The sequence below is a fragment of the Tachyglossus aculeatus genome, chromosome Y3, assembly GCF_015852505.1.
Source record: "Tachyglossus aculeatus isolate mTacAcu1 chromosome Y3, mTacAcu1.pri, whole genome shotgun sequence".
NCBI lineage: Eukaryota > Metazoa > Chordata > Mammalia > Monotremata > Tachyglossidae > Tachyglossus > Tachyglossus aculeatus.
In genome coordinates, this window is record NC_052095.1 from 2,113,282 (window position 1) to 2,136,407 (window position 23,126).

The window sequence follows — 23,126 nt, forward strand, 5'->3', positions numbered from 1 at the left end:
GTCCTCTGACTCCCAAGCCCATGCTCTTTCCTCTAAACCACACTGCATCACGCTGCTTCTTCCCTGATGACTCTTCTGAAACAACTACGAGCCACATTTGGGGGGGAAAAACAGAAATGAGCACAGTTGCCCTCAGTCGCTTCACGTGATTCACCCAGTAAAGCTGTCTTAAGGAGCACATAGCTTCATGAGGCATCACTGTCCACGATCTGTCTTGATGTTTGATTTCTGAGTCTGGCCAGAAAATGACACTGATGGACAGTGTATGCAGTGCTATTTTGGGGGTCTAAGTGAAATAGCCGTTAAGCTGTAGGTTCCTGGTGGGTAGGGTTTTTGCCTAACAATTCTGTTGTATTACATACTCCCAAGCACCTAGTACAGTACTCTGCACAAGGTAAGCACTCAATAAATATCACTGAATGGTTACTATGTACCAAGCACTGTAATCCCGAGAGTCAAATACTGTATTAAGCACAGGGTGGATACGGGATAATCGTGGTGGATACAGTTCTTGTCCCACACGGTGCTCACAGTTTGATGGGAGGGGAGAAAGGTATTTTATAGCCACTTTACAGGTGCGATAATGAAGCAAAGAAAAATTAAGTGATATATCACACAATTAGAACACAGGACTCCTTGCTTTTTCCACTGGCCCTGCTGCTTCCACATCTCATTACTGCAGAGAAAGCTGAACAATTGTTGTCTTTTAAATTAGTCTTAAGGCTGAGATATGTTGCCACCACACTCTGTTTAGCGGGTGCCCGGAAGATTTGCTGGGCATCTTGGTTTTTGTTGTTGTTGCTGTTGTTGTTGTTGTTGTTGTTGTTGCATTATTGGTTGGTGCGCTGCCTAAATAACGGAATTCTGTTTTGCCTCTATAGATTTTTGTTGTGCCACAACAGCTGGCTGATTTGGTGAAGCATTTTACAATCACTTATGCTTTTTTGGGGGTGGTTGTGGGCCTCTAAGGCAGTCACCTGTATGCAGCAGCTCTTGAGTTATTAGGACTTTGGATGCATGCACAAAATCTGTTGAGTTGGAAGTCTGTTCAGGGAAAGCAGGCCTAGTGGACAAATCATGGGCCTGGGAGCCAGAGGACCTGGGTTCATATTCTGGCTCTGCCACTTGCCTGCTGTTCTGACGATTCTGACACCCTGTCTACGTGTTCTGTTTTGTTTCGTTGTCTGTCTCCCCCTTCTAGACTGTGAGCCCGTTGTTGGGTAGGGACCGTCTCTATCTGTTACCGACTTGTACTTCCCAAGCGCTTAGGACAATGCTCTGCACATGGTAAGGGCTCAATACATACGATTGAATGAATGAATAAATGAATGCATGAATGAATGCTGTGTGACCTTGCGCACGTCACTTCACTTTCACTCTGCCTCAACTTCCTCAACTGCAAAGTGGGGATCCAGTCTTTGTTCTCCCTCCTTCTTACACTGTGAACCCCATGTGGGACAGGCCCGTATCCGGCCCGATGGCCTTGTATCAACCCCAGCATTTAAAACAGTATCTGACACAAAGTAAGCACTTAACAAATACCATATATTAAAAAAACCATATCCCAGAAATGCAAAAGGTGTTAATAAAACGTTGGCACCATAAAGAGCAGTTTTGCGCAGAACACTGCATTTTCAAGCTGCATTTTCAAAATGAATAACGTCAGAAAGGTAAGAGGGACGTTAGGTGATATTGTTCTAAAATATAGCATTGACAAACGGTAGTTTTTGTCATTTTGTTCATCACCAAATTCTACATCTTCACTTAAGGGACGTGTACTTACGGGATGTTTGAAAGGTGTAGGGTAGCAGATGGAGGGAAGATGTTTTGAAAATTTTTGGAGCCTGGCTTCTTAAAGCGATGAAGTGGTGAATTTCCATAATCTTTGGTTAAGCCTTGGTCCTCCTGGCCTTCTCGGGGAAGTTGTACCGTCTGATGCTTGGACAGGGTGATGCGAACTGGCTTTCCATGAAGCTTCTGCCCATTTAGATGGCTCATTGCTGAGAGGAAGACAAGGGGCAAGGGAAGTGCAAGGGATTGAAAAGGACTCAACTGTATTTTTCTAATCAGTCATTAATAACAGTAATAACTATAGTGTTTGTTAAGAGCCTGTTAGGTGCCAAGCACTGAATTATTATTATTATTAGCAATAATAATAATAATGGCATTTATTAAGTGCTTACTATGTGCAAAGCACTGTTCTAAGCGCTGGGGAGGTTACAAGGTGATCAGGTTGTCCCATGTGGGGCTCACAGTCTTAATCCCCATTTTCCAGATGAGGTAACTGAGGCCCAGAGAAGTTAAGTGACTTGCCCAAAGTCACACAGCTGACAAGTGGCGGAGCCGGGATTTGAACCCATGACCTCTGAGGCCAAAGCCCATGCTCTTTGCACTGAGCCACACTGCTTCTCGAATTAGCCACGGGGGTATTCACAAGTTCATCAGATATCATATGGGGTTTACTGTCTAAGTAGTGGGGAGAACAGGGATTGACTCCCCATTTTTAAAAATAACGGTATTTGTAAAGCACTAACTAGGGGCCAGGCACTGAACTGTGTGTTGGGGCAGATATGAGCTAACTCAGGTCGGACACTGTCCCTGTCTCACTTGGGGCTCACACCCTTCATCCCCATTTTACAGACTGAGGCCCAAAGTCAAGTGACTTACCCAAGGTCACCCAGAAGACAAGTGGTGGGGGGCAGAATTAGAACTCAGGCTTTTTTGTTTTTGTATTTTTAAGTGGTATCTGTTAAGCGCTTGATATGTGTCAGGCACTGAAATCAGTGCTGGGATAGATACAAGCTAATCAGGTTGGACACAGTCCCTGTCCCACACAGGGCTCCTAGTCTTAATCCCCATTTTACAGATGAGGAAATTGAGGCCCAGAGAGGTTAAGTGACTTGCCCAAGGTCACACAACAGACAAGTGACAGAGCCAGGATTAGAACCCAGGTCTTTCTGACTTCCAGGCCCGTATGCCATACACTAGGCCCCACTGCTTCCCCTCATTAAGGGCAGTTAACACGTCTACTAGTTCTGTTGTATAGTGATCTCTCAAGTGCTTCGTGCAGTGCTATGAACTTAGTAGGCATTCAGTAAATACCACTGATTGACTGACTTTACAGATGAGGTAACTGAGGCCCAGAGAAGTGAAGTGACTGTCCCAAGGCCATAGAGCAGACAAGCAGCAGAGCCAGGATTAGGACTGGGATTGGGATCATGACTCCCAAGCCAAGGCTTTTCCACTAGACCATACTGCTTCTCACTAGTTTTCATGGAGTATCTTCCAATGTCTACTGTGTGCACAGCAGAGTATAATCAGAGTAAGACATGACCCCTGGCCTTAAGGAATTTACAGTCTAGTCAGGGAGGCTGACACCTGAATAAATTACAAATGGGGAAAACATCTGAGTAAAAATAGTTACAAAAATGCTGTTCTAGTGTATGGGACAGTTGGATAAAAACATCGGCTAGAATGTAGCATCAAACCCTAAGCAAACGTTCTTTTGTCTGCAATGCTGGATTGGCTGCCAATGTAACTTGCAACCATGACAGTTCAGCAAGGCCAAAGCTGATAAATTGGTAGCAATTTCTCATTAGATCAATTAGAGTGTACACAATGGAAAATGCTTACCAAGTTGGGATTGGTTTCCATCTGTCATTTGAACCAAGGCATTTTCCTTCTTGTTAAATAAGATCTTCACTCTTTGTACATCTCCATACACTCCTTTAAAGTTAGGATACAAAGACTGACTTTAGGTTGGTAGATATTTACATCAACCCTATTTCTGAGAGTAAGCAGCAAAACAGAGACCAACCCAAAATCCCTCATTCACTAAAATGGTAATATCACTTCAACTCAGTTCATATATTCTGCTCTAATATTAATAATTATTATGGTATTTGTTAAGCTCTTACTGGTTGCCAGGCACTGTACTAAGTGCTGGGGTTCACAGTCTCGATCCCCATTTTACAGATGAGGTAACTGAGACACAGAGAAGTGAAGTAACTTGCCCAAGATCACACAGCAGACAAGTGGCAGGGCTGGAATTAGAACCCATGACCTTCTGCTTCCCAGGCCCGGGTTCTATCCATGCCATATGCCATGCTGCCTCTTTACCTAAGAGAAACTATTCAGCAGGATAGACAAATTCCACTGGGTAACAGAAAAACACAGAATTACCAATTATAAATTAAGGAAGTACAAAAAAATCATGCAGCTTTGAACCACGCATTCCAGAGATAAAAATATTAAATGGCAAAGTGACATGGAATTGTGAAATTTTGCATTCAAAAAGTATAAACATTGCAACTTTGGAATCTCAAGTAACTGAAATACAACATACCGAAAAGAATAAAGAGGCACTGGGGTGTAACTCTCTTTAGAGAACAGCAGAATAAGGCAGCGGAGGGACAGGGGAGAGGTAAGGAATTCGAAGACAAGTGTGGAGGTTGCACAAATCGTCCGCAATGAGGAATGGCAGATGGGCAGTCCCCACCGCAATTGGTTTGCAGATGATGATGTTTTCAAGATGGTTAATATTGAAAGGGAGGTTGGTTTTCGAAGAGCAGGGTTTTTTTTTTTTTGAAGGAGTTTTTTGTTTGTTGGTGCAACAACAGGAAGCAGAAGAACCGTGCAGTCAATTGGCAAAAAAATTCCAGAATGAGGTACCAAAAAAATGAGTAAAGAAGAACAGAAAAACAGAAAAAAGTACAAAAACAGGTCAGTGAATACGTAGTGAAATATGCAGAGTTACCGAGACAGATTTCTTTGCATAACGTTTCTAGAAAGTTAACAGACTCAAACCCTTCTGCATGAGATTTTTAAAAATAATTTTCTATTTTAACACAAATCCATCGGTCAATCAGAGATTTTGATTGAGTCCTTACTGTGTGCCGAGCACTGTATTAACACATGGGAGGACAAAATAAAAGAGAATTAGTAGATTTGATCAATGCCCACAGGGAGGTCACTCTAGAGGAGGAAACTAAAATAAATTACAGGCAGGGAAAATGGAAGTGTAAAGAAACATACATAAATGCCGTAAGGTTGAGGGTTGGATGAGCAGTGCATGAACAGAGCACTGTTCTACGTGTCTTGGAAATTACAATACAACAAGGTGCTCAGTATAGAGTTCTACCCACAGTAAGCTGTAAGCACCTTGATGACAGAGATCAATCAAGTCTCCTCACCCTATTGTACTCTTCTGAGAAGATGCAGGGATTTTAGTGAAGGAGAGCACTATGTAATTAGTAATAAGAAAAGTTCAAGTGCTACTTCCACTTTTTTATAAACAAAAGTAAATTTTAATCATTCTGCCTTGCCACAAAGAGTTGGCTGTTTCCCTTTCACTTTTCCACAAATTAACGAATGAACCAGAAATAAGGAGGTACAGAAGAGTTTTGAAAACACTAACCTCGGGATTCAAATTGCTCACAAGCAGGACAGAATTTCCAGCTCCTGAGAGACCAGGAACGGCAATTCGCCCTGCTGCAGCCGCTGCCGCAGCTGCTGATGGAAGAGCCAGAGGAGCAAGTGCTCCATGAACATTTGGAACTGACAGGCCTGGAAATCAAAGAACAATAACAATAACAATAACAATAAAGAGTTACCAGTATGGCTTCATATATGTGTTTATAAGACAGTTGCCTAAATGCCTCCCCTTCTAATAATATATCTTAAGACAAAAGATGGGACATTTAATCTGACACTGTTACCCATTAACATTGAGTCTGTAAATGTCACACATAATTCTCTCTGCTAAGGGGCGTTTTCAGAGTAATAACACCTGCACTGTCATCTGCACCTCTACTTCCTCTGAGTTCCTGTTGTGTAACAGTTTTATATTACTGTCTTTTAAATACATGTAAAAAGAACCATCTACTCCACTTTGCAACAAGACAGGGTTCCATTTATTAATTAGGGAATTTGTTAAGGGTGCAACCATGGCTGAAAAAAGCATCCATGGTAGCTGCCGCCTTCCCTCCCACCACCTAAGACCCTGGCTCTCAACATCCTCCATGCACGCCAGGCCAGGGATAGAAGCTGCTGCCACACCTCTCAGAGTCCTCACAATCCCATCCACGCTGTCTCCCCAGGAACTGGCACTAACTCTCTGTGCTTTTTGGGGGCGCCTCTATCCCCCGGCTTTCCACCACCCCTATGGAAAAGAGCACACCCGCAGCACAAGGCCTCCACAAAATGCCTGGATTGGTAGCTGCTGAATCAGTTAGGTAGTTACGGCGGGGGGGGGGGGTCCTGAATTCTGAGTCCTGAGTGCTGCTCCTCTAGCTCAGCACCCTTCTGATTTTGTTTTAATTCTCCGTAGCTGTAAAGGTTGTGTCTCAATAGGTCATCATTCATGGTCAACTTCAACTTGCTTCAACTATCACTGATGACACCCGAACTTACATCTCTGCCCCTGCTCTCTCTCCCTCCCTTCAGGCTTGGGTCTCCTCCTGCCTTCAGGACATCTCCTTCTGGATGTCTGCCCGCCATCTAAAACTCAATATGTCCAAGACTGAACTCCTTATCTTCCCTTCCAAACCCTGCCCTCTCCCTAACTTTCCCATCACTGTAGACGGCACTACCATCCTTCCCGTCTCAAGCCCACAACCTTGGTGTCTTCCTCGACTCCGCTCTCTCATTCACCCCTCACATTCAATCTGTCACCAAAACCTACCGGTCTCACCTCCGCAACATTGCAAAGATCCGCCCTTTCCTCTCCATCCAAACCACTACCTTGCTGGTTCAATCTCTCATCCTATCCTGACTGGCTTACTGCATCAGCCTCCTCTCTGATCTCCCATCCTCCTGTCTCTCCCCACTTCAGTCTATAATTCACACTGCTGCCTGGATTATCTTTGTGCAGAAACGCTCCGGGCATGTTACTCCCCTCCTCAAAAATCTCCAGTGGCTACCAGTCAACCTATGCATCAAGCAAAAACCCCTCACTCTCGGCTTCAAGGCTCTCCATCATCTCGCCCCCTCCTACCTCACCTCCCTTCTCTCCTTCTCCAGCCCAGCCCGCACCCTCCGCTCCTCTGCCACTAACCTCCTCACTGTACCTCGTTCTCACCTGTCCTGCCGCTGACCCCTGGCCCACGTCCTCCCCCTGGCCAGGAATGCCCTCCCTCCGCACATCCGCCAAACTAGCTCTCTTCCTCCCTTCAAAGCCCCACTGAGAGCTCTCCTCCTCCAAGAGGCCTTCCCAGACTGAGCGCCGTTTTTCCTCTCCTCCTCCCCATCCCCCCCCGCCCTACCTCCTTCCCCTCCCCATGGCACCTGTATACATGTTTGTAGAGATTTATTACTCTATTTATTTTACTTGTACATATTTACTATTCTATTTATTTTGTTAATGATGCGCATCTAGCTTTAATTCTATTTGTTCTGATGACTTGACACCCGTCCTCATGTTTTGTTTTGTTGTCTGTCTCCCCCTTCTAGACACCATGAGCCCGTTTTTGGGTGGGGACCATCTCTATATGTTGCCAACTTGTACTTCCCAAGTGCTTAGTACAGTGCTCTGCACACAGTAAGCACTCAATAAATATGACTGAATGAATGAATGGTCAGTCTGTCTCCAGTCCCTTCTCTCCGCTATTTTTCTTAGGTGGGGAGGTGCCCAAGGGACAGCGTCCAGGTCTTATTCCCACCTGGGTCCTCTCCCTGTGCTCTGAACAGTGCTATGCACACAGTAATACATATGATTAGTACTACTTAATAATAATGATAATAATAATGATAATAATAGTAGTAATAATAATAATAATAATAATAATAATAATAATAATCATGTTGGTATTTGTTAAGTGCTTACTATGTGCCAAGCACTGTTCTAAGCGCTGGGGTAGATACAAGGTAATCAGGCTGTCGCACGTGGGGCTCAAATTCTTCATTCCCATTTTACAGAAGAGGTAACTGAGGCACAGAGAAATTAAGTGACTTGCCCAAGGTCACACAGCTGGCAAGTGGCAGAGCCGGGATTAGAACTCATGACCTCAATAAATACAACTGAATGAATGAATGACCTCTGAGTCCCAAACCGGGGCTCTTTCCACTAAGCCACGCTGCTCTACTTACTAGTTGCCAAGCATCATACACATAAAATTTATTTGTGCTTTCCACACTCTGTCCACAAAGAGGCCCCTCTCTTTCCCTTGCTGTCCTCCCTGACACACAAGCCCATAACCTTGGCATTATCTTCAACTCATCTCTCTCAATTCAATCCACATATTTCAATCTGCCACCCAACCCTGTCAGTTCAACCTTCACATTGCTAAAATCCACTCATTCCTCTCCATCCAAACAGCTACAGTGCTGATCCAAGCGATTATTCTATGCCTCCTTGACTACTGCATCAGCCTCCTGGCTGATCACCTTGCCTCTTGTCTCTCCCCACTTCAGTCCCATACCTCACTCTGATGAACAGATCATTTTTCTAAAAATTGGGCAGTCCATGTTCCCCCACTCTTCTAGAGCCTCCAGCTTCTCATCAAACAAAAACTCCTTACCACTGGTTTTAAATTACAGAGAAGCAGCAAGGCCTAGTGCATAGAGCACAGGCCTGGGAGTCAGAAGGACCTGAGTTCTAATCATGGCTCTGTCACTCATTCATTCAATCGGATTTATTGAGTGCTTACTGTGTGCAGAGCACTGTACTAAGCACTTAGGAAGTACAATTCAGCAACCACTAGAAACAATCCCTGCCCACAACAGGCTCACAGTCTAGAATCTAGTCTAGATCACACTTGCCTGCTGTGTGATCTTGGGCAAGGCACTTCACTTCTCTGTGCCTCATTTTCCTCATCTGTAAATTGGAGGATAAGACTGTGAGCCCCACAGTCTGTGTCCAACCCGATGATCTTGTATCTTCCCCAGCACTTAGTACAGTGCCCGGCACATAGTAAGAGCATAACGAATACCCTTTAAAGACAAAACAAAACAAAAAAACTCAATCCCCTTATGCCCTCTTACCTCACCTCCTAGATCTCCCACTAAAACCCAGCCCGCACCCTTCGCCCCTCTAATGCCAACCTACTCACTGTACCTCAACCTCATCTACCTCGCCACTGACCCCTTGTCCGTGTCTTCCCTCCGGTCTGGAACTCCCTTCCCCCTCCGCCTTTGCCAGACCACCACATCTCCTCCAAGACACTTCCCCCAATTAAGCCCTAATTTATCCTACTTCCTCTCTCTTTTGAGTCGATCAATCAATCAATCCACTAATCAACCAACTAACCACATTTACTGAGCACTTATCATGTGCATAGCACTGTCCTAAAGCACTTGGGAGTGTACACCTCAATGGAGTTGGTAGCCTCATTCCCAGACCACAGGGAGCTAACATTCTAGAAGGGGAGACAGGCACTAGTATAAATAATTTACAGATATCAATCAATCAATCAATCACATTTACAGAGTGCTTACTATGTGCCAAGCACTAGGGACAGCACAATACAACATAATTAGCAGGCACGGTCCCTGCCCAAAATGAGCTTACAGTCTAGAATGGGAGACAGACATTATTATGAATAAATAAACATCAGTGGGACAATCAAATAGATACGTCTTGAAGGCAAGAGGAAATGCAGGATTGCAAGTAGGGAGAGCGGTCAGGGCTGGAGATGTAGATTTGGGAATCATCCGCAGAGAGGTGGTAGTCAAAGCAATGGAAGCGAATGAGTTCTCCAAGGGAGTGGGTGTAGAGGGAAAATAGAAGGGGACCTAGAACTGAGCCTTGAGGGACCCCCCCACAGTTAGAGGGTGGGAGACAGATGGGGAGCCCACGACAGAGCCTGAGAATGAGTGGCCAGAGATGTAGGAGGAGAACCAGGAGAGGATGGTGTCAGTGAAGTCGAAGTAGGATAATGTTTCAAGGAGTAGGGGGTGGTCTTCAATGTCAAAGGCGGCTGGGTGGTCTAAGTGGATTAGGATGGAGTAGAGGTCGTCATATTTGGTGAGAAGAAGGTCACTGGACACCTTAGAGAGGGCTGTTTCTGTGGACTGAAGGGGGCAGAAGCCAGATTGGAGGAGAAGTAGGAGAGAACTGGAGGAGAGGAAGTGAAGACAGAGGATGTACGCAACTCTCTCAAGAGTTGTGAAGTTGAGAGTAGGGTGAATACCACATGCTCAAAAGGTACAGATTCAAGTGCATAAACAATGGAAAGGTAAGGAGAGAGGAGGGGAATGGGCAAGGAACATGTCTAACAACTCTGTTGTAATACTGTTCCCTCCCAAGCACTTAGTACAGTGCTCTGCACACAGTAAGCACTCAATAAATGCCACTGATGGATTGACCAACTGATCAATTGAATAGAGGGCTTAATGGGAGGAGACGTGTCCTTAACACTGCTGTGAAGGTGGGGAAAGAGTCAGTCTGGGAGGAGATAGGGTGAGAGGGTGTTCCAGACCAGAAGGAGGATGAGGGAAGGGTGCTGGCAGCAAGAAGTGAAACCTGTGGGCTGGACTGTAGTGGAGATTGGTAGAGTACAGAAGGAGGGGGTGAGTTGATTGAGTGCTCTAAAGACAACAGTAAGAAATTTCTGTTGGATACAGAGGTGGATGAAGGGTGGGGAGACGTGTCCTGAACCGTTTTTCAGAAAAATGGTCTGGGCAGCAGTGTGGGTCGCCTTTGCACTTGGATTTTTATATATATACTGTACATAAATACGGGACACTCGTCCCACCCTCAGACCCACAGCACTTTAGGTACACATCCACACTTCATTTTAGTATATGTCTCCAAGACTGTGAGCTCCTTGTAGGCAGGGAATGTGTCTACCAACCCTGTTGTATTGATCTCTCCCAAGCAGTTACTATAGTGCTGGCTGTGCACATAGGAAGTGCTCAATAAATACCACTGATTGATTAACCAACTCCTTGTGGTTGCCAGTATTTTATAATGTATTAACTGAATCTAGGAATCAGAATAAATGGATGATAATAACTGTAATAATTGCAGTCTTTGTTAAGAGCTTACTATGTGCCGCCCACTTGGACACACAATAGAGCTCATCATCTCTGGTCACTGTACAATCTCACCAATTCTGAAGTCCCTCTATCTGGCCACAACTTCCTCACCTGCCTTCTCTACCACACATCTGCTCCATGCACATCTGTCCTGTTCCCCAACAAAGACCTCTGATCTTCATAATAATGATGGTATTTGTTAAGTGCTTACTTTGTGTGAAGCACTGTTCTAAGCGTTGGGGGAGAGGCAAGGTGATCAGGTTGTCCCCCGTGGGGCTCACAGTCTTAATCCACACTTTACAGCTGAGGTAACTGAGGCACAGAGAAGTTAAGTAACCTGCCCAAAGTCACTGGGACTAGAAGCCACGACCTCTGACTCCCAAGCCTGTGCTCATTTATTATCCAAACCCAAACTACCTTCCCTTGATGACCAAACTGACACCCTCAACACCACTACTAAACTCAACTCTCACACCCCAGTATTCCTTCATCAATCTCATACCACTACCCCACAGCCCTGGATCACCTCCACAGCCCCCCTCCTTCACCCTTGTGCATGAGCTGCAGAGTGCTGCACTAATCCAAGCACTTAATCCTCCCCCACCTTGATTACTGCCATCAGGCTCCTTGCTAACTCCTCTGCCTCTTGTCTCACCCCACTCCAATGCATACTTCACTCTGCTGCACCGGTTATTTTTCTGCCATGTTTCCCCACTCCTCAAGAACCTTCAGTAGTTGCCCACCCACCTCCTCATCAGGCAGAAATTCCTTATCCCGGGCTTTAACTCAATCTCCTTGCCCCTCCTACCTCATGTTGCTGCTCTCCGACTACAACCCAGCACGTGCACTGCACTCCTCTAATGCCAACCGACTGGCTGGACCTCACTCTCTTCTATCTCTCCGCTGACCTATCTCTCACCCAAGTCCTGCCTCTGGCCTGGAATGCCCTCCCTCTTCATATTCAACAGATGATCATTCTCCCTGCCTTATTGAAGGCAAAGCTCTTCCAAGAGGCCTTCGACATCTAGGCCCTCATTTCCTCTTCTCCCACTCTCTTCTGCATTGCCTTGCACTTGGATTTGCATCCTCTATGCACCCCTCCTTCAGCCCCACAGCACTTGTGTACACATTTGTACTTAATTTATTCATAGTAATGTCTTTCTCCCCCTCTAGACTGTAAGCTCGTTATGAGCAGGGCACGTATCTACCAACTCTGTTATAGTGTTTCTAGACTGTGAGCCCACTGTTGGGTAGGGACCGTTCTCTATATGTTGCCAACTTGTACTTCCCAAGTGCTTAGTACAGTGCTCTGCACACAGTAAGCACTCAATAAATAAGACTGAATGAATGAATGAATGAATGTACTCTCCCAAGCACTTACTACAGCGCTCTGCACACGGTAAGTTGCTCAATAAATTTGATTGATTGATTAATTGATTGCCAGGCAGGCACTGTGCAAGGGGTAAATACAGGCACTGTAAATACAGGTAAATACAGGCACTGGGGTAAGTACAAGACTGCTAGGTCAGAAACATTCCCTGACCAATGTAGGGCTCACAGTCTAAGGAGCAGGGAGAGTATGTACTTAACCCCAATTTTACAAAAGAGGAATCTGAGCCAAGAAAAGTAATGGGACTTGACCTACAACATATAGGAGGCAAGTGGCAGAGCCAGATTAGAATCCCGGTCTTCTGACCCCTAGTGCTCTTTCCACTGGGCTATCAGAGGGAACATGGTAAGACCCGGTTTCCTACTTCAACCCAATCATCAAAAACCTTTCCTTTAACACCAAACTACCTCCTGTGCCTCTATCTCATTTACCTACCCACTAACCCCTGGCCTACATCCTCCCTCTGGCTTGGATCCCCTTCCTCTTCATGACACACTGTCACTCCTCATCTTTATAAACCTCTTAAAATCACATTCCCTCCAAGAGATATTCCCTGTCTATGCTCTCATTTCCCCACTCTCCTCTTCCTTCTGCATCAGTCATTCAATTGATCAGTGGTATCTACTGAGCCTCTACTGAATGCAGAACACTGTACACAGCACTTGGGGGGGTGGGGGGGGGCGGGTGCTCTGGGAGACTTGGTTGGAAGGCACATTTCCTGCCCCCAGGGGGCTTACAGTCCAGCGGGGGACTTCAGTCTATAGTCTCCTCATCTGGAAAATGGGGATGGAGACTGTGAGCCCCACGGGGGCCAGGGATTGGGTCCAGCCCGATTGGCTAATATCTTGTACATAGTACACATTCTATTCATTTTATTTTGGTAATATGTTTTGTTTTGTTGCCCGTCTCCCTATTCTAGACTGTGAGCCCGCTGCTGGGTAGGGGCCGTCTCTATATGTTGCCGACTTGTCCTTCCCAAGCGCTTAGTAGAGGGCTCTGCACACAGTAAGCCCTCAATAAATATGAATGAATGAATGAATCTTGTACATATTACATATTCTATTTATCTTATTGTGTTAATATGTTTTGTTTTGTTGTCTGTCTCCCCCTTCTAGACTGTGAGCCCACTGTTGGGCAGGGACTGTCTCTATATGTTGCCAACTTGTACTTCCCAATCGCTTAGTACAGTGCTCTGCACACAGTAAGCGCTCAATAAATACGATTGATTGATTGATTGATTGATTGACTGACTGCCTCCTCCTCGAGACTGAAAGCCCCTGGTGAGCAGGGACTTTGTCCCTACCAGATCATCTTGTAACTGCTCCAGCACTTAGTACAGTTCTCAGTTAATAGTAAGTGCTTCACAAACACTATTATTAGTATAGTGTAGTAAAATAATAGTTATACTCAGATCCTTATGTTCTGCATTTCCCCTTCCTGGAATTTATTTTCAGGTCTACCTTCCACACTGGGCAACTTGAGGGTTCGGATCGTTTCTATCAACTGCCCCAGTAACCTGATGCAGTGTTCTGCACGTAGTTAACGCTCAAAAAAATATCACTGATTTGCTAAAAAGTTTTTATAGGACACATAGTCTGTCTCAGTAAATCATTCTGATCAAGTTAATCTCCCTTGGATCCTTGAAATAGAACGAGGGGGAACCAAACACCCAGGTCACATTGTCCCTGGGCTACCTTGCGTCTCTCTAATAATGCAATGGCTATTTTACTGAGCTCTGTCTTATTAATTCATCAAATTATATGGTTAAAAACCAATAAATATATAATCTTGAAAATGGTTTACTCTCTCAGAAGAGAAATGTAAAACTTAGCTGTTGTCATCTTTTTCCAGCTAGACTACCAGTTCCCCAGGTCCCCAGCTAACTTTAAATTCCAAACTGGCTTGCTTAATGAAAACAAGAATGTTGGCTCCAGTAATACCTGCAGCTTGAGGAATTGCAAAAGTGGGAGGGAAACCAGCTCCTGCATATGGAGAGGCAGAAATTATTCCAGGAGCACCTAGGAATACAAGAAAATTGTTAACTTCAAAATTACACCAAGGCTTTCAATTTTCATTTTTGAAGACTCTTCAAAGTCATGAGCTGATTTTTAACAATCTGTATAAATCTAACTTTCTCCAAACTTTCCCTTTTTCTTAATTGATTATGGCAATAATGCATTCAAATTTCCCACTGACCTGTCCAAACTATGGTACTCCAGAAGCACCCCTCAATTAAAGAGTCCAGAAACAAGTAATTTTTCTAAATGAGTTAACATTAAACCCCCCAATAATTAAGACCACTTTATTTTCATGACTACATTTAAACATACTGTCCATAAATCTTCACAAATACGTGAAATACTTGCTTCTGGTGTGCCCAATTTTCAAGCAGAGACTGAAATAAACAAACTTGTTGTCCTGGGTGGGTCCGAGAAGACTTGAATGTATGCCCCCCAGATCCCGGAGAAGGCCTTTCCTTACCAAATGCTGCTGCCATAGCCTGGTCAATAGACGGTTGACTATCTCCAGAGGGTAGATCTGGTCGGGTATAATCTCGACTTTTATCATTGTTGTATTTCACATTGAGGCTCGTGAGTTTGGAGAAATCAATGCGGAGGGTACAGCAGGCATTGTAGATATTCTGCCCATCCAAAGACTTGGAGAAAAAATAGATCCAAGAAGTAAACCAACATGCATTTTAATTGAAATTTATCTGATGCACAGCCTAATGTTCTAAAGATAATATTTATCTTAAGGATTCTCATAAACAATCTCCTTAATTTATGTTTCTTAAATTCCCACTATGTACAGTACTTACACATAAAAGGGGCTTAATAAATAATTCTAATGAAAATGTAACGGTAGCATACACTACGGCAAAAAAACAACACTCAAGTGCAGAGCTGCTTTTCCTTCTCCCTCCTACCTATAACTTATTTTAAACGGTTGTCTCCCTCTCAGAGTAAGGGTGGGGCATGTCTACTAAGTCTACCGTACACTCTTTCATTCATTCATTCAATCGTATTTACTGAGCACTTACTGTGTGCAGAGCACTGTACTAAGTGCTTGGAAGGTACAATTTGGCAACAGATAGAGACAGTCCCTACCCAACAACGGGCTCACAGTCATGGAGGGAGAGACAGACAACAAAACAAAACAAGTAGACAGTGTCTACACCATCAAAATAGATAAACAAAATTATACATATATACACATCATTAATAAAATTAATAGAATAATAAATATGTACAAGTGCTGTGGGAGGGGAAGGGGGGAAGGGCAGAGGGAGTGGGGTTGGTGGGGAGGGGAGCAGGAGCAGAGGAAAAAGGGGGGGGGCTCAGTCTGGGAAGGCCTCCTGGAGGAGGTGAGCTCTCAGTAGGGCCTTGAAGGGAGGAAGAGAGCTAGTTTGGCGGATGTGTGGAGGGATAAACAGAGGTAGGACCAGGGGTCCCGCTGTCAACCCCGGCCCAAGTCCTACCTCTGGCCTGGAATGCCCTCCCTCCACACATCCGCCAAATTAGCTCTCTTCCTCCCTTCAAGACAGGGGGACAAGAGAGAACGAGGCACAGTGAGGACGTTAGCGGTGGCAGAGGTGCAGAGGGTCCAGGCTGGGCTGGAGAAGGAGAGAAGGGAGAGGAGGTAGGAGGGGGCGAGGGGATGGAGAGCTCTTACTACGGTGCTCTGCACACAGTAGACTGTAATGTCCTTGCTGGCAGGGATTGTGTCTACTAACTCTGCTATTTACTCCCAAGCGAGAAGCAGCATGGCCCAGTGCAAATAACAATAACAAAAATAATTAAATACTAGTACTACTACTACTACTACTACTACTACTACTACTAATAACTGTGGCATTTGCTGAGCACTCACCATGTGCCAAGCACAGTACTAAGCGCCAGAGAGGATACAAGCAACTTGGTTCCTACATGACGCTCAAAGTCTCAATCCCCATTCTACAGATGAGGTAATTGAGGCACAGAGGAGTGAAGTGAGTTGCCCAAGGTCACACAGTGTACATTCATTCATTCATTCAATCATATTTACTGAGTGCTGTCTGTGTGCAGGGCACTGTACTAAGCGCTTGGGAAGTACAATTCAGCAATAAAGAGAGGCAATCCCTGCCCACACCAGGCTTACAGTCTAGAAGCGGGGCGATAGACATCAAAACAAGTAAACAGGCATCAATGTAAGTAAATAGAATTACAGATATATACACGTCAAAACAAGTAAACAGGCATTACTATAAATGAATAGAATTACAGATATGTACATAATATACACGTGTTGTTGTGGGGAGGGGAGGTAGAGCAAAGGGAGTGGTTAGGGCAACACCGAGGGAAGGGAGAGCTGAGGAAAAGGGGAACTTAGCCTGGGAAGGCCTCTTGGAGGAGGTGAGCCTTCAGTAGGGCTTTGAAGGGGGGAGGTGTGATTGTTTGGCAGATTTGAGGAGGGAGGGTGTTCCAGGCCAGAGGAAGGACGTGGGCCAGGGGTCGGTGGCAGGACAGGCGAGAATGAGGCACAGTGAGAAGATTAGCACCAGAGGAGCTGAGTGTGCAGGCTGGGATGTAGAAGGAGAGAAGGGAGGAGAGGTAAGAGGGGGCAAGGTGACGAGAGTTTTGTAGCCAATAGTGAGGAGTTTTTGCTTGATACAGAGGTCGACAGACAAACAGATACTGGAGATTTTTGAAGGTGGGGGAGGGGCGTGTGTGTGACATGCCCTGAACATTTCTGTAGAAAGAAAATCCAGGCAGCAGAGTGAAGCACGGAGTGAAGCGGGAAGAGACAGGAGGTTGGGAGGTCAGAAAGAAGGCTGATGCCATAATCCAGTCAGGATAGGATGAGTGATTGCACTGATGTGGTAGCAGTTTGGATGGAGAGGAAAGAGCAGATCTTGGTGATGTTGTGAAGGTGAGACCGGCCGGTTTTGGTGACGGATTGGATATGTGGGGGTGAATGAGAGAGCGGAGTCAAGGATGACACCACGGTTGCGGGCTTGTGAGACTGGAAGGATGGTTTGTGCCGTCCACAGTGATCGGAAAGTCAGGGAGAGGGCAGGGTTTGGGAGGGGGAAATAAGGAGCTCTGTCTTAGACATGCCGAGTTGGAGGTAGCGGGAGGACATCCACGTAGAGATGTCCTGAAGGCAGGAGGAGATGTGAGCTAGGAGGAGGGAGAGAGAGCAGGAGAGGAGATGTAGATTTGGGAGTCATCCGCACAGAGATAATAGTTGAAGCTGTGGGAGTGAGTGAGTTCTCCAAGGGAGTGAGTGTTGATGGGGAATAGGAGAGGACCAAGAACTGACAGTCAAGGGATGGGAGGAGGAGGAGGAGCCCGTGAAGGAGACTTGAGAATGAACGGCCAGAGAGATGAGAGGAGAACCAGGAGAGGGTGGAGTCACTGAAGCCAAGGCTGGACGAGAAGGGGACGGTCCACAGTGTCAAAGGCAGCTGAGAGGTCGAGGAGGATTTGGATGGAATAGGAGCTATTGGATTTGGCAAGAAGGAGGTCATTTGGTGACTTTTGAGAGGGCGGTTTCAGTGGAGTGGAATGAGGCGGAAGCCAGATTGAAGGGGGGTCCAGGAGGGAGTTGGAGGAGAGGAATTTGAGGCACCGAGTGCAGACAAGTCACTCCAGGAGTTTGGAAAGGAAGGGTAGGAGGGAGATGGGGCAATAACTGGAGGGGGTTGTGGGGGTCAAGGGGGTGGGGGGTATTAGGATGGGGGAGATGTGGGCATATTTGAAGGCAGTGCGGAAGAAGCCATTGGAGAATGAGCAGTTGAAGATGGCAGTTAGGAAAGAAGGAGGGCAGGGGCGAGAGTTTTGATAAGGTGGGAGAGAATGGGGTCCGAAGCACAGGTAGAAGGGGTGGCACTTGAGAGGAGGGAGGAGATCTCCGCTGAAGATACTGCTGGGAAGGACGGGAAGGTAGAAGAGGGGGCCGAGAGGAGGGGGGATGAAGGAGAGGGAGGGGTGATTTGGGGGAGCTCCCACCTGATGGTGTTAATTTCCTAATGAAGTAGGTGGCCAGATCATTGTGGATGAGGGATGGTCGGGGGGGGAGGGCCAGGGGGCCTGAGGAGGGAGTTAAAATGTCCAGAACATCTGATGAGGGTGATGGGCATGGGTGTCAATAAGGGAAGAGAAATAGTTTTCCCTGGAAGAGGAGGGAGCAGAGTTAAGGCAAGAAAGAACAAACTTAAAGTGGATAAGTTTGGCCTGGTGTTTAGATTCCCTCCAGCAGTGTTCAGCAGCTCAAGCATAAGAGCCAAGGAGGTGGGACAGTGGAGATGATCCACGACTGTGGGGTTAGTGGTCCGAGAGCAATGAAGGGAAAGGGGAGCGAGTGAGTTGAGTTGAGTTGAGAGAGTGGAGTTGAGAGCATCTATTTGGTCATCAAGACTGGGCAGGTTGGGTGTGGAGGCTAGGTGGGGTGTGATGCGCTGAGAGAGATGGATGGGGTTGAGAGAGCAGAGGTCTCTGTGGGGGAGTCACAGATTTACGGGGAGGGGGAGTGTGAGAGAGGCGGCAAGTGAGGTTGTGATCAGAGAGAGGGATTTCTCCCTGGTGAGGGTGGAGATTGTGGGGACTGTGCAGCGACTAGAGATTGTGCAGCAATTAGAGATGATGAGACCAAGTCTGTGTCCAAGCAGACATGTGGCAGAGCTGGGATTAGAACCCATGACCTTCTGACTCGCAGGCCCATGCTCTATCCACTACATCATGCTGCTTCTCAAGCAGCATGGCCCTGGGAGCCAGAGACCTTGAGTCCTCTTCCTGGCTCTGCAACTTGTCTACTGTGTTAGTTTACACAAGTCATTTTCTTTCTTTCTTTCTTTCTTTCTCTCTCTCTCTCTCTCTCTCTCTCTCTCTCTCTCTCTCTCTCTCTCTCTCTCTCTCTCTCTCTTTCTTTCTTTCTTTCTTTCTCTCTCTCTCTCTCTCTTTGTTTCTTTGTTTCTTTCTTTCTTTCTTTCATTCTTTCTTTCTCTCTCTCTTTCTCTCTCTCTTTCTTTCTTTCTTTCCTTCCTTCCTCCCTCCCTCTCTCTCTCTCTCTTCCTTTCTTTCTTTCTTTCTTTCTCTCTCCTTCTCTCTCTTTCTTTCTTTCTTTCTTCCTTCCTTCTTTCTTTCTTTCTCTCTCTCTCTCCCTCCCTTCTTTCTTCTTTCTTCTTCTTTCTTTCTTTCTTTCTTTCTTTCTTTCTTTCTTTCTTTCTCTCCCTCTCTCTCTCCCTCCCTCCCTCCCTTTTCTTTCTTTCTTTCTTTCTCTCTTTCTTTCTCTTTTTCTTTCTCTTTCTTTCTTTCTTTCTTCCTTCCTTCCTTCCTTCCTTCCTCCTTCCTTCCTTCCTTCCTTCCTCCCTCCCTCCCTCCCTCCCTCATTCTTTCTTTCTTTCTTTCTTTCTTTCATTCATTCACTCACTCACTCACTCACTCACTCACTCACTCACTCACTCACTCACTCATTCGTATTATTGAGCTCTTACTGTGTGCTTGGAAAGCACAAGTCGGCTAACAGATACGGACAATCCCTACCCAACAGTGGGCTCACAGTCTAGAAGGGGGGAACTCTTCACTTCTCTGTGCCACAGTTACCTCATCCCTGCTCCTCCAATTGTCAGCTGCGTAACTTTGGGCAGGTCACTTCACTTCTCTGTGCCTCAGTTACCTCATCTGTAAAATGGGGTTGAAGACTGTGAGCCCCCCATGGGACAACTTGATCACCTTGTATCCTCCCCAGTGCTTAGAACAGTGCTTTGCACATAGTAAGCACTTGATAAATGCCATTAAATAAATAAATAAAATCTGTAAAATGGGGAGTAAAACTGGGAGCCCCATGTACTGATCACCTTGTAAGTACGCAGGTAAGTACTTAGGACGGTCCCCTGGCACAATGTAGTGAGCACTTAACAAACACCATTTAAATTTTTTTTTTAAGAGCATTCATTACTTGATTACAGCATTGCTGTGGCTCCTTGAGGGCAGGGTTCGCATCTAATTCTACTGTACTCTACTTCAGAGAGTAAACTGTAGTTCAACTCCTGGCTGGTTTCTAGACTGTTGCATTGTGCTTGCCCAAGCTCTTAGTATATTATTCCGCCCCGCCTGTGGGTTCAATAAATGTCACTGATTGATTCAAGGCCTTTAAAAAAGTGGCAGCCAAGGTGGTATCTTTGACTGCCACTCTAGCTCTTCCCCCATCCTTTCTCTGGATCTTTTTCCATCCCTTCTGTCCCCTTCCACCCCAACCCCAACCTCAAAATGACAATGAAAAGCCGAGCTGTACAAATAATAACGATGGTATTTGTTAAGCACTTACTATGTACCAAGCATTGTTCTAAATGCTGGGGTAGATTCAAGGTTATCAGGTAGTCATCAGAGAAGTGAAGTGACTTGCCCAAAGTCACACAGCTGACAAGTGGTGGAGTTGGGATTAGAACCAACAACCTCTGACTCCCAAGCCCGTGCTCTTTCCACTAAACCTCGCTGCTTCTCTACAAATAATGACAATGGCCCTCAAAACACTCACCAATTTGGCATGCTGGGCACTCAAAGGATCAGCATACTGTAACAGAGCCTGGAACTGATTGTTCTTGGTGAATGTAATAATTTTTAGCACAGTGCCAAACTTGGAGAAAATCTGCAAAAACAGTCAGGTAGTTAAATGTTTCCAATAGAATTCAAAAGCATTTTAGTATTAGAAAGAATACACACAAAACTACTTTAAACTTTCAGGATTCTACATTGTTTAGGTAACACATTAACTTATTCAATAACAATCAAAACAGGGAGAAGTGCTCAACCTCAACGTTCAAATTTGTTAAAATGGCGCATTTTAACTTCACTTAATTTGCTGCTCTGAAATCAAAGTGAAATTGAGTAGTGATTCATTATTTAGGGTGAGTTTATTCATTCACTCATTCAATCGTATTTATTGAGCGCTTACTGTGTGCAGAGCACTGTACTAAGCGCTTGGGAAGTACAAATCGGCAACGAATAGAGATCATCCTTACCCAACAACGGGCTCACAGTCTAGAAGAGAATAATAAGTGCAAATACAAGTGCAAGGGTGACGCCGGAGGGAGAGGAAGAGGAGATAACAAGGACTTAGGGAAGCCTCTTGGTGGAGACGCGCCTTCAATAGGGCTTTGAGGGTGGGGAGAGTGATCATCTGTTGGATATGAAGAGGGAGGGCGTGCCAGGCCCGAAGCAGGACATGGGTGGCAAGATAGATGAGTCTCAGGTACAGTGAGTACACTGATATTAGAGGACTGAAGTGTGTGGGCAGGATTGTAATAGGAAAGCAGCAAAGAAAAGTAGGAAGGGGCAAGATAAATGAATGGTTCAAAGCCAGTAGTAAGGAGTTTCTGTTAGATGCACAGGTGGACGGGCAACCATTGGAGTTTCTTAAGGAGTGGGGAAATTCAGACAGGACGTGTTTGCAGGAAAATGAGTGTAGTCTGGAGCTGGGTGACTCTCACACACACATTTCAAAGGGACAGTTCACCCTACATCCTGGTAGGACTTACTAAAATTCCCTGATCTCTTACGTGGCTATTAACTCTGACCCATTTCTTGAGGTTGAAGCCCTTTAATGTGCTTTTTTTCCCCCACAAGGCAAAAGATGAAGGTGAGAAGAGAAAGGACAAGGATGGCAATGTTTAAGACTAACCTTGTTAGGACAGGTCCTATTTTTATTTTTATACTTTAAGAAACAAATTCTGTGTCACCCTGACTTGCTCTCTTTCTTCATCCCCCCCACCCATCCCCACAGCACTTATGCTCATATCTGTCATTTATTTATTTACATTATTGTCTGCCTCCACCTCTAGATTGCAAGCTCATTGTGGGCAGGGAATGTATCTGTTTATTGTTGTATTATACGCTCTCCCAAGCACTTAGTACAGTGCTCCGCACACAGAAAGCACTCAATAAATGATTGATTGATTGATTGAATGATTGATTGAATGAATGAATGAATGAATGAACAAACGAACAGACGAACAAACTTCCCCACTGCGTTAGAACTTGAAAGTTACTACTTGAAAGTCATTACGGTAGTCATTTGTTCATTTTTGTTCACAGGCTTCCCTGCTCGAGGTTGGCCGGATACAAACACTTGGATTGCCGATGAAACCCAACTCTTCATTTAATTGCTTGGACATTAAAAAGCCAGCTTATAAAGCACTATTCTCCCCAGAAGGAATGCTCAAACCACCTGAGAAACAAGATTCTATATGTTGCCAATTTGTACTTCCCAAGCGCTTAGTACAGTGCTCTGCACATAGTAAGCGCTCAATAAATATGATTGATTGATTGATTGATTGATTCAAAAATGCACGTATTCCTTACTAACAGCATAACACAGTCTCCCTAGATTATTTGGTTCACCAAAACTATATAACCCATGCTATTAAAGACACATTCTGTCACCTCCAATATCATCATCAATAGCATTGATTGATGATGCTGATGGTAATTTGTTCAGCGCTTACTATATGCAAAGCACTGTTCTAAGCGCTGGGGGGGATACAAGGTGATCAGGTTGTCCCACGTGGGGCTCACAGTCTTAATCCCATTTTACAGATGAGGTAACTGAGGCCCAGAGAAGTTAAGTGGCTTGCCCAAGGTCCCACAGCTGACAAGTGGTGGAGCGGGGATTTGAACCCATGACCTCTGACTCCAAAGCCCATGCTCTTTCCACTGAGCCACGCTGCTTCTCTGTTGAGCACTCACTATGTGCAGAGCACTGTACTAAGCGCTTGGGAGAGTAC

The 23,126-nt window shown here is 45.4% G+C and overlaps 1 protein-coding gene across 1 annotated transcript in view; it reads right to left on the reverse strand.

Annotated features, from left to right (window-relative positions):
- The window catches only part of LOC119946729 (polypyrimidine tract-binding protein 1-like), a 47,263-nt gene that overhangs the window by 3,806 nt on the left and 20,331 nt on the right, over window positions 1–23,126 (reverse strand). Inside the window, 7 exon segments of the mRNA XM_038768148.1 lie at window positions 1,784–2,000; window positions 3,634–3,726; window positions 4,346–4,379; window positions 5,417–5,565; window positions 14,305–14,382; window positions 14,846–15,020; window positions 20,882–20,992. Of these exon segments, the coding sequence (XP_038624076.1) occupies window positions 1,784–2,000; window positions 3,634–3,726; window positions 4,346–4,379; window positions 5,417–5,565; window positions 14,305–14,382; window positions 14,846–15,020; window positions 20,882–20,992 (857 nt within the window).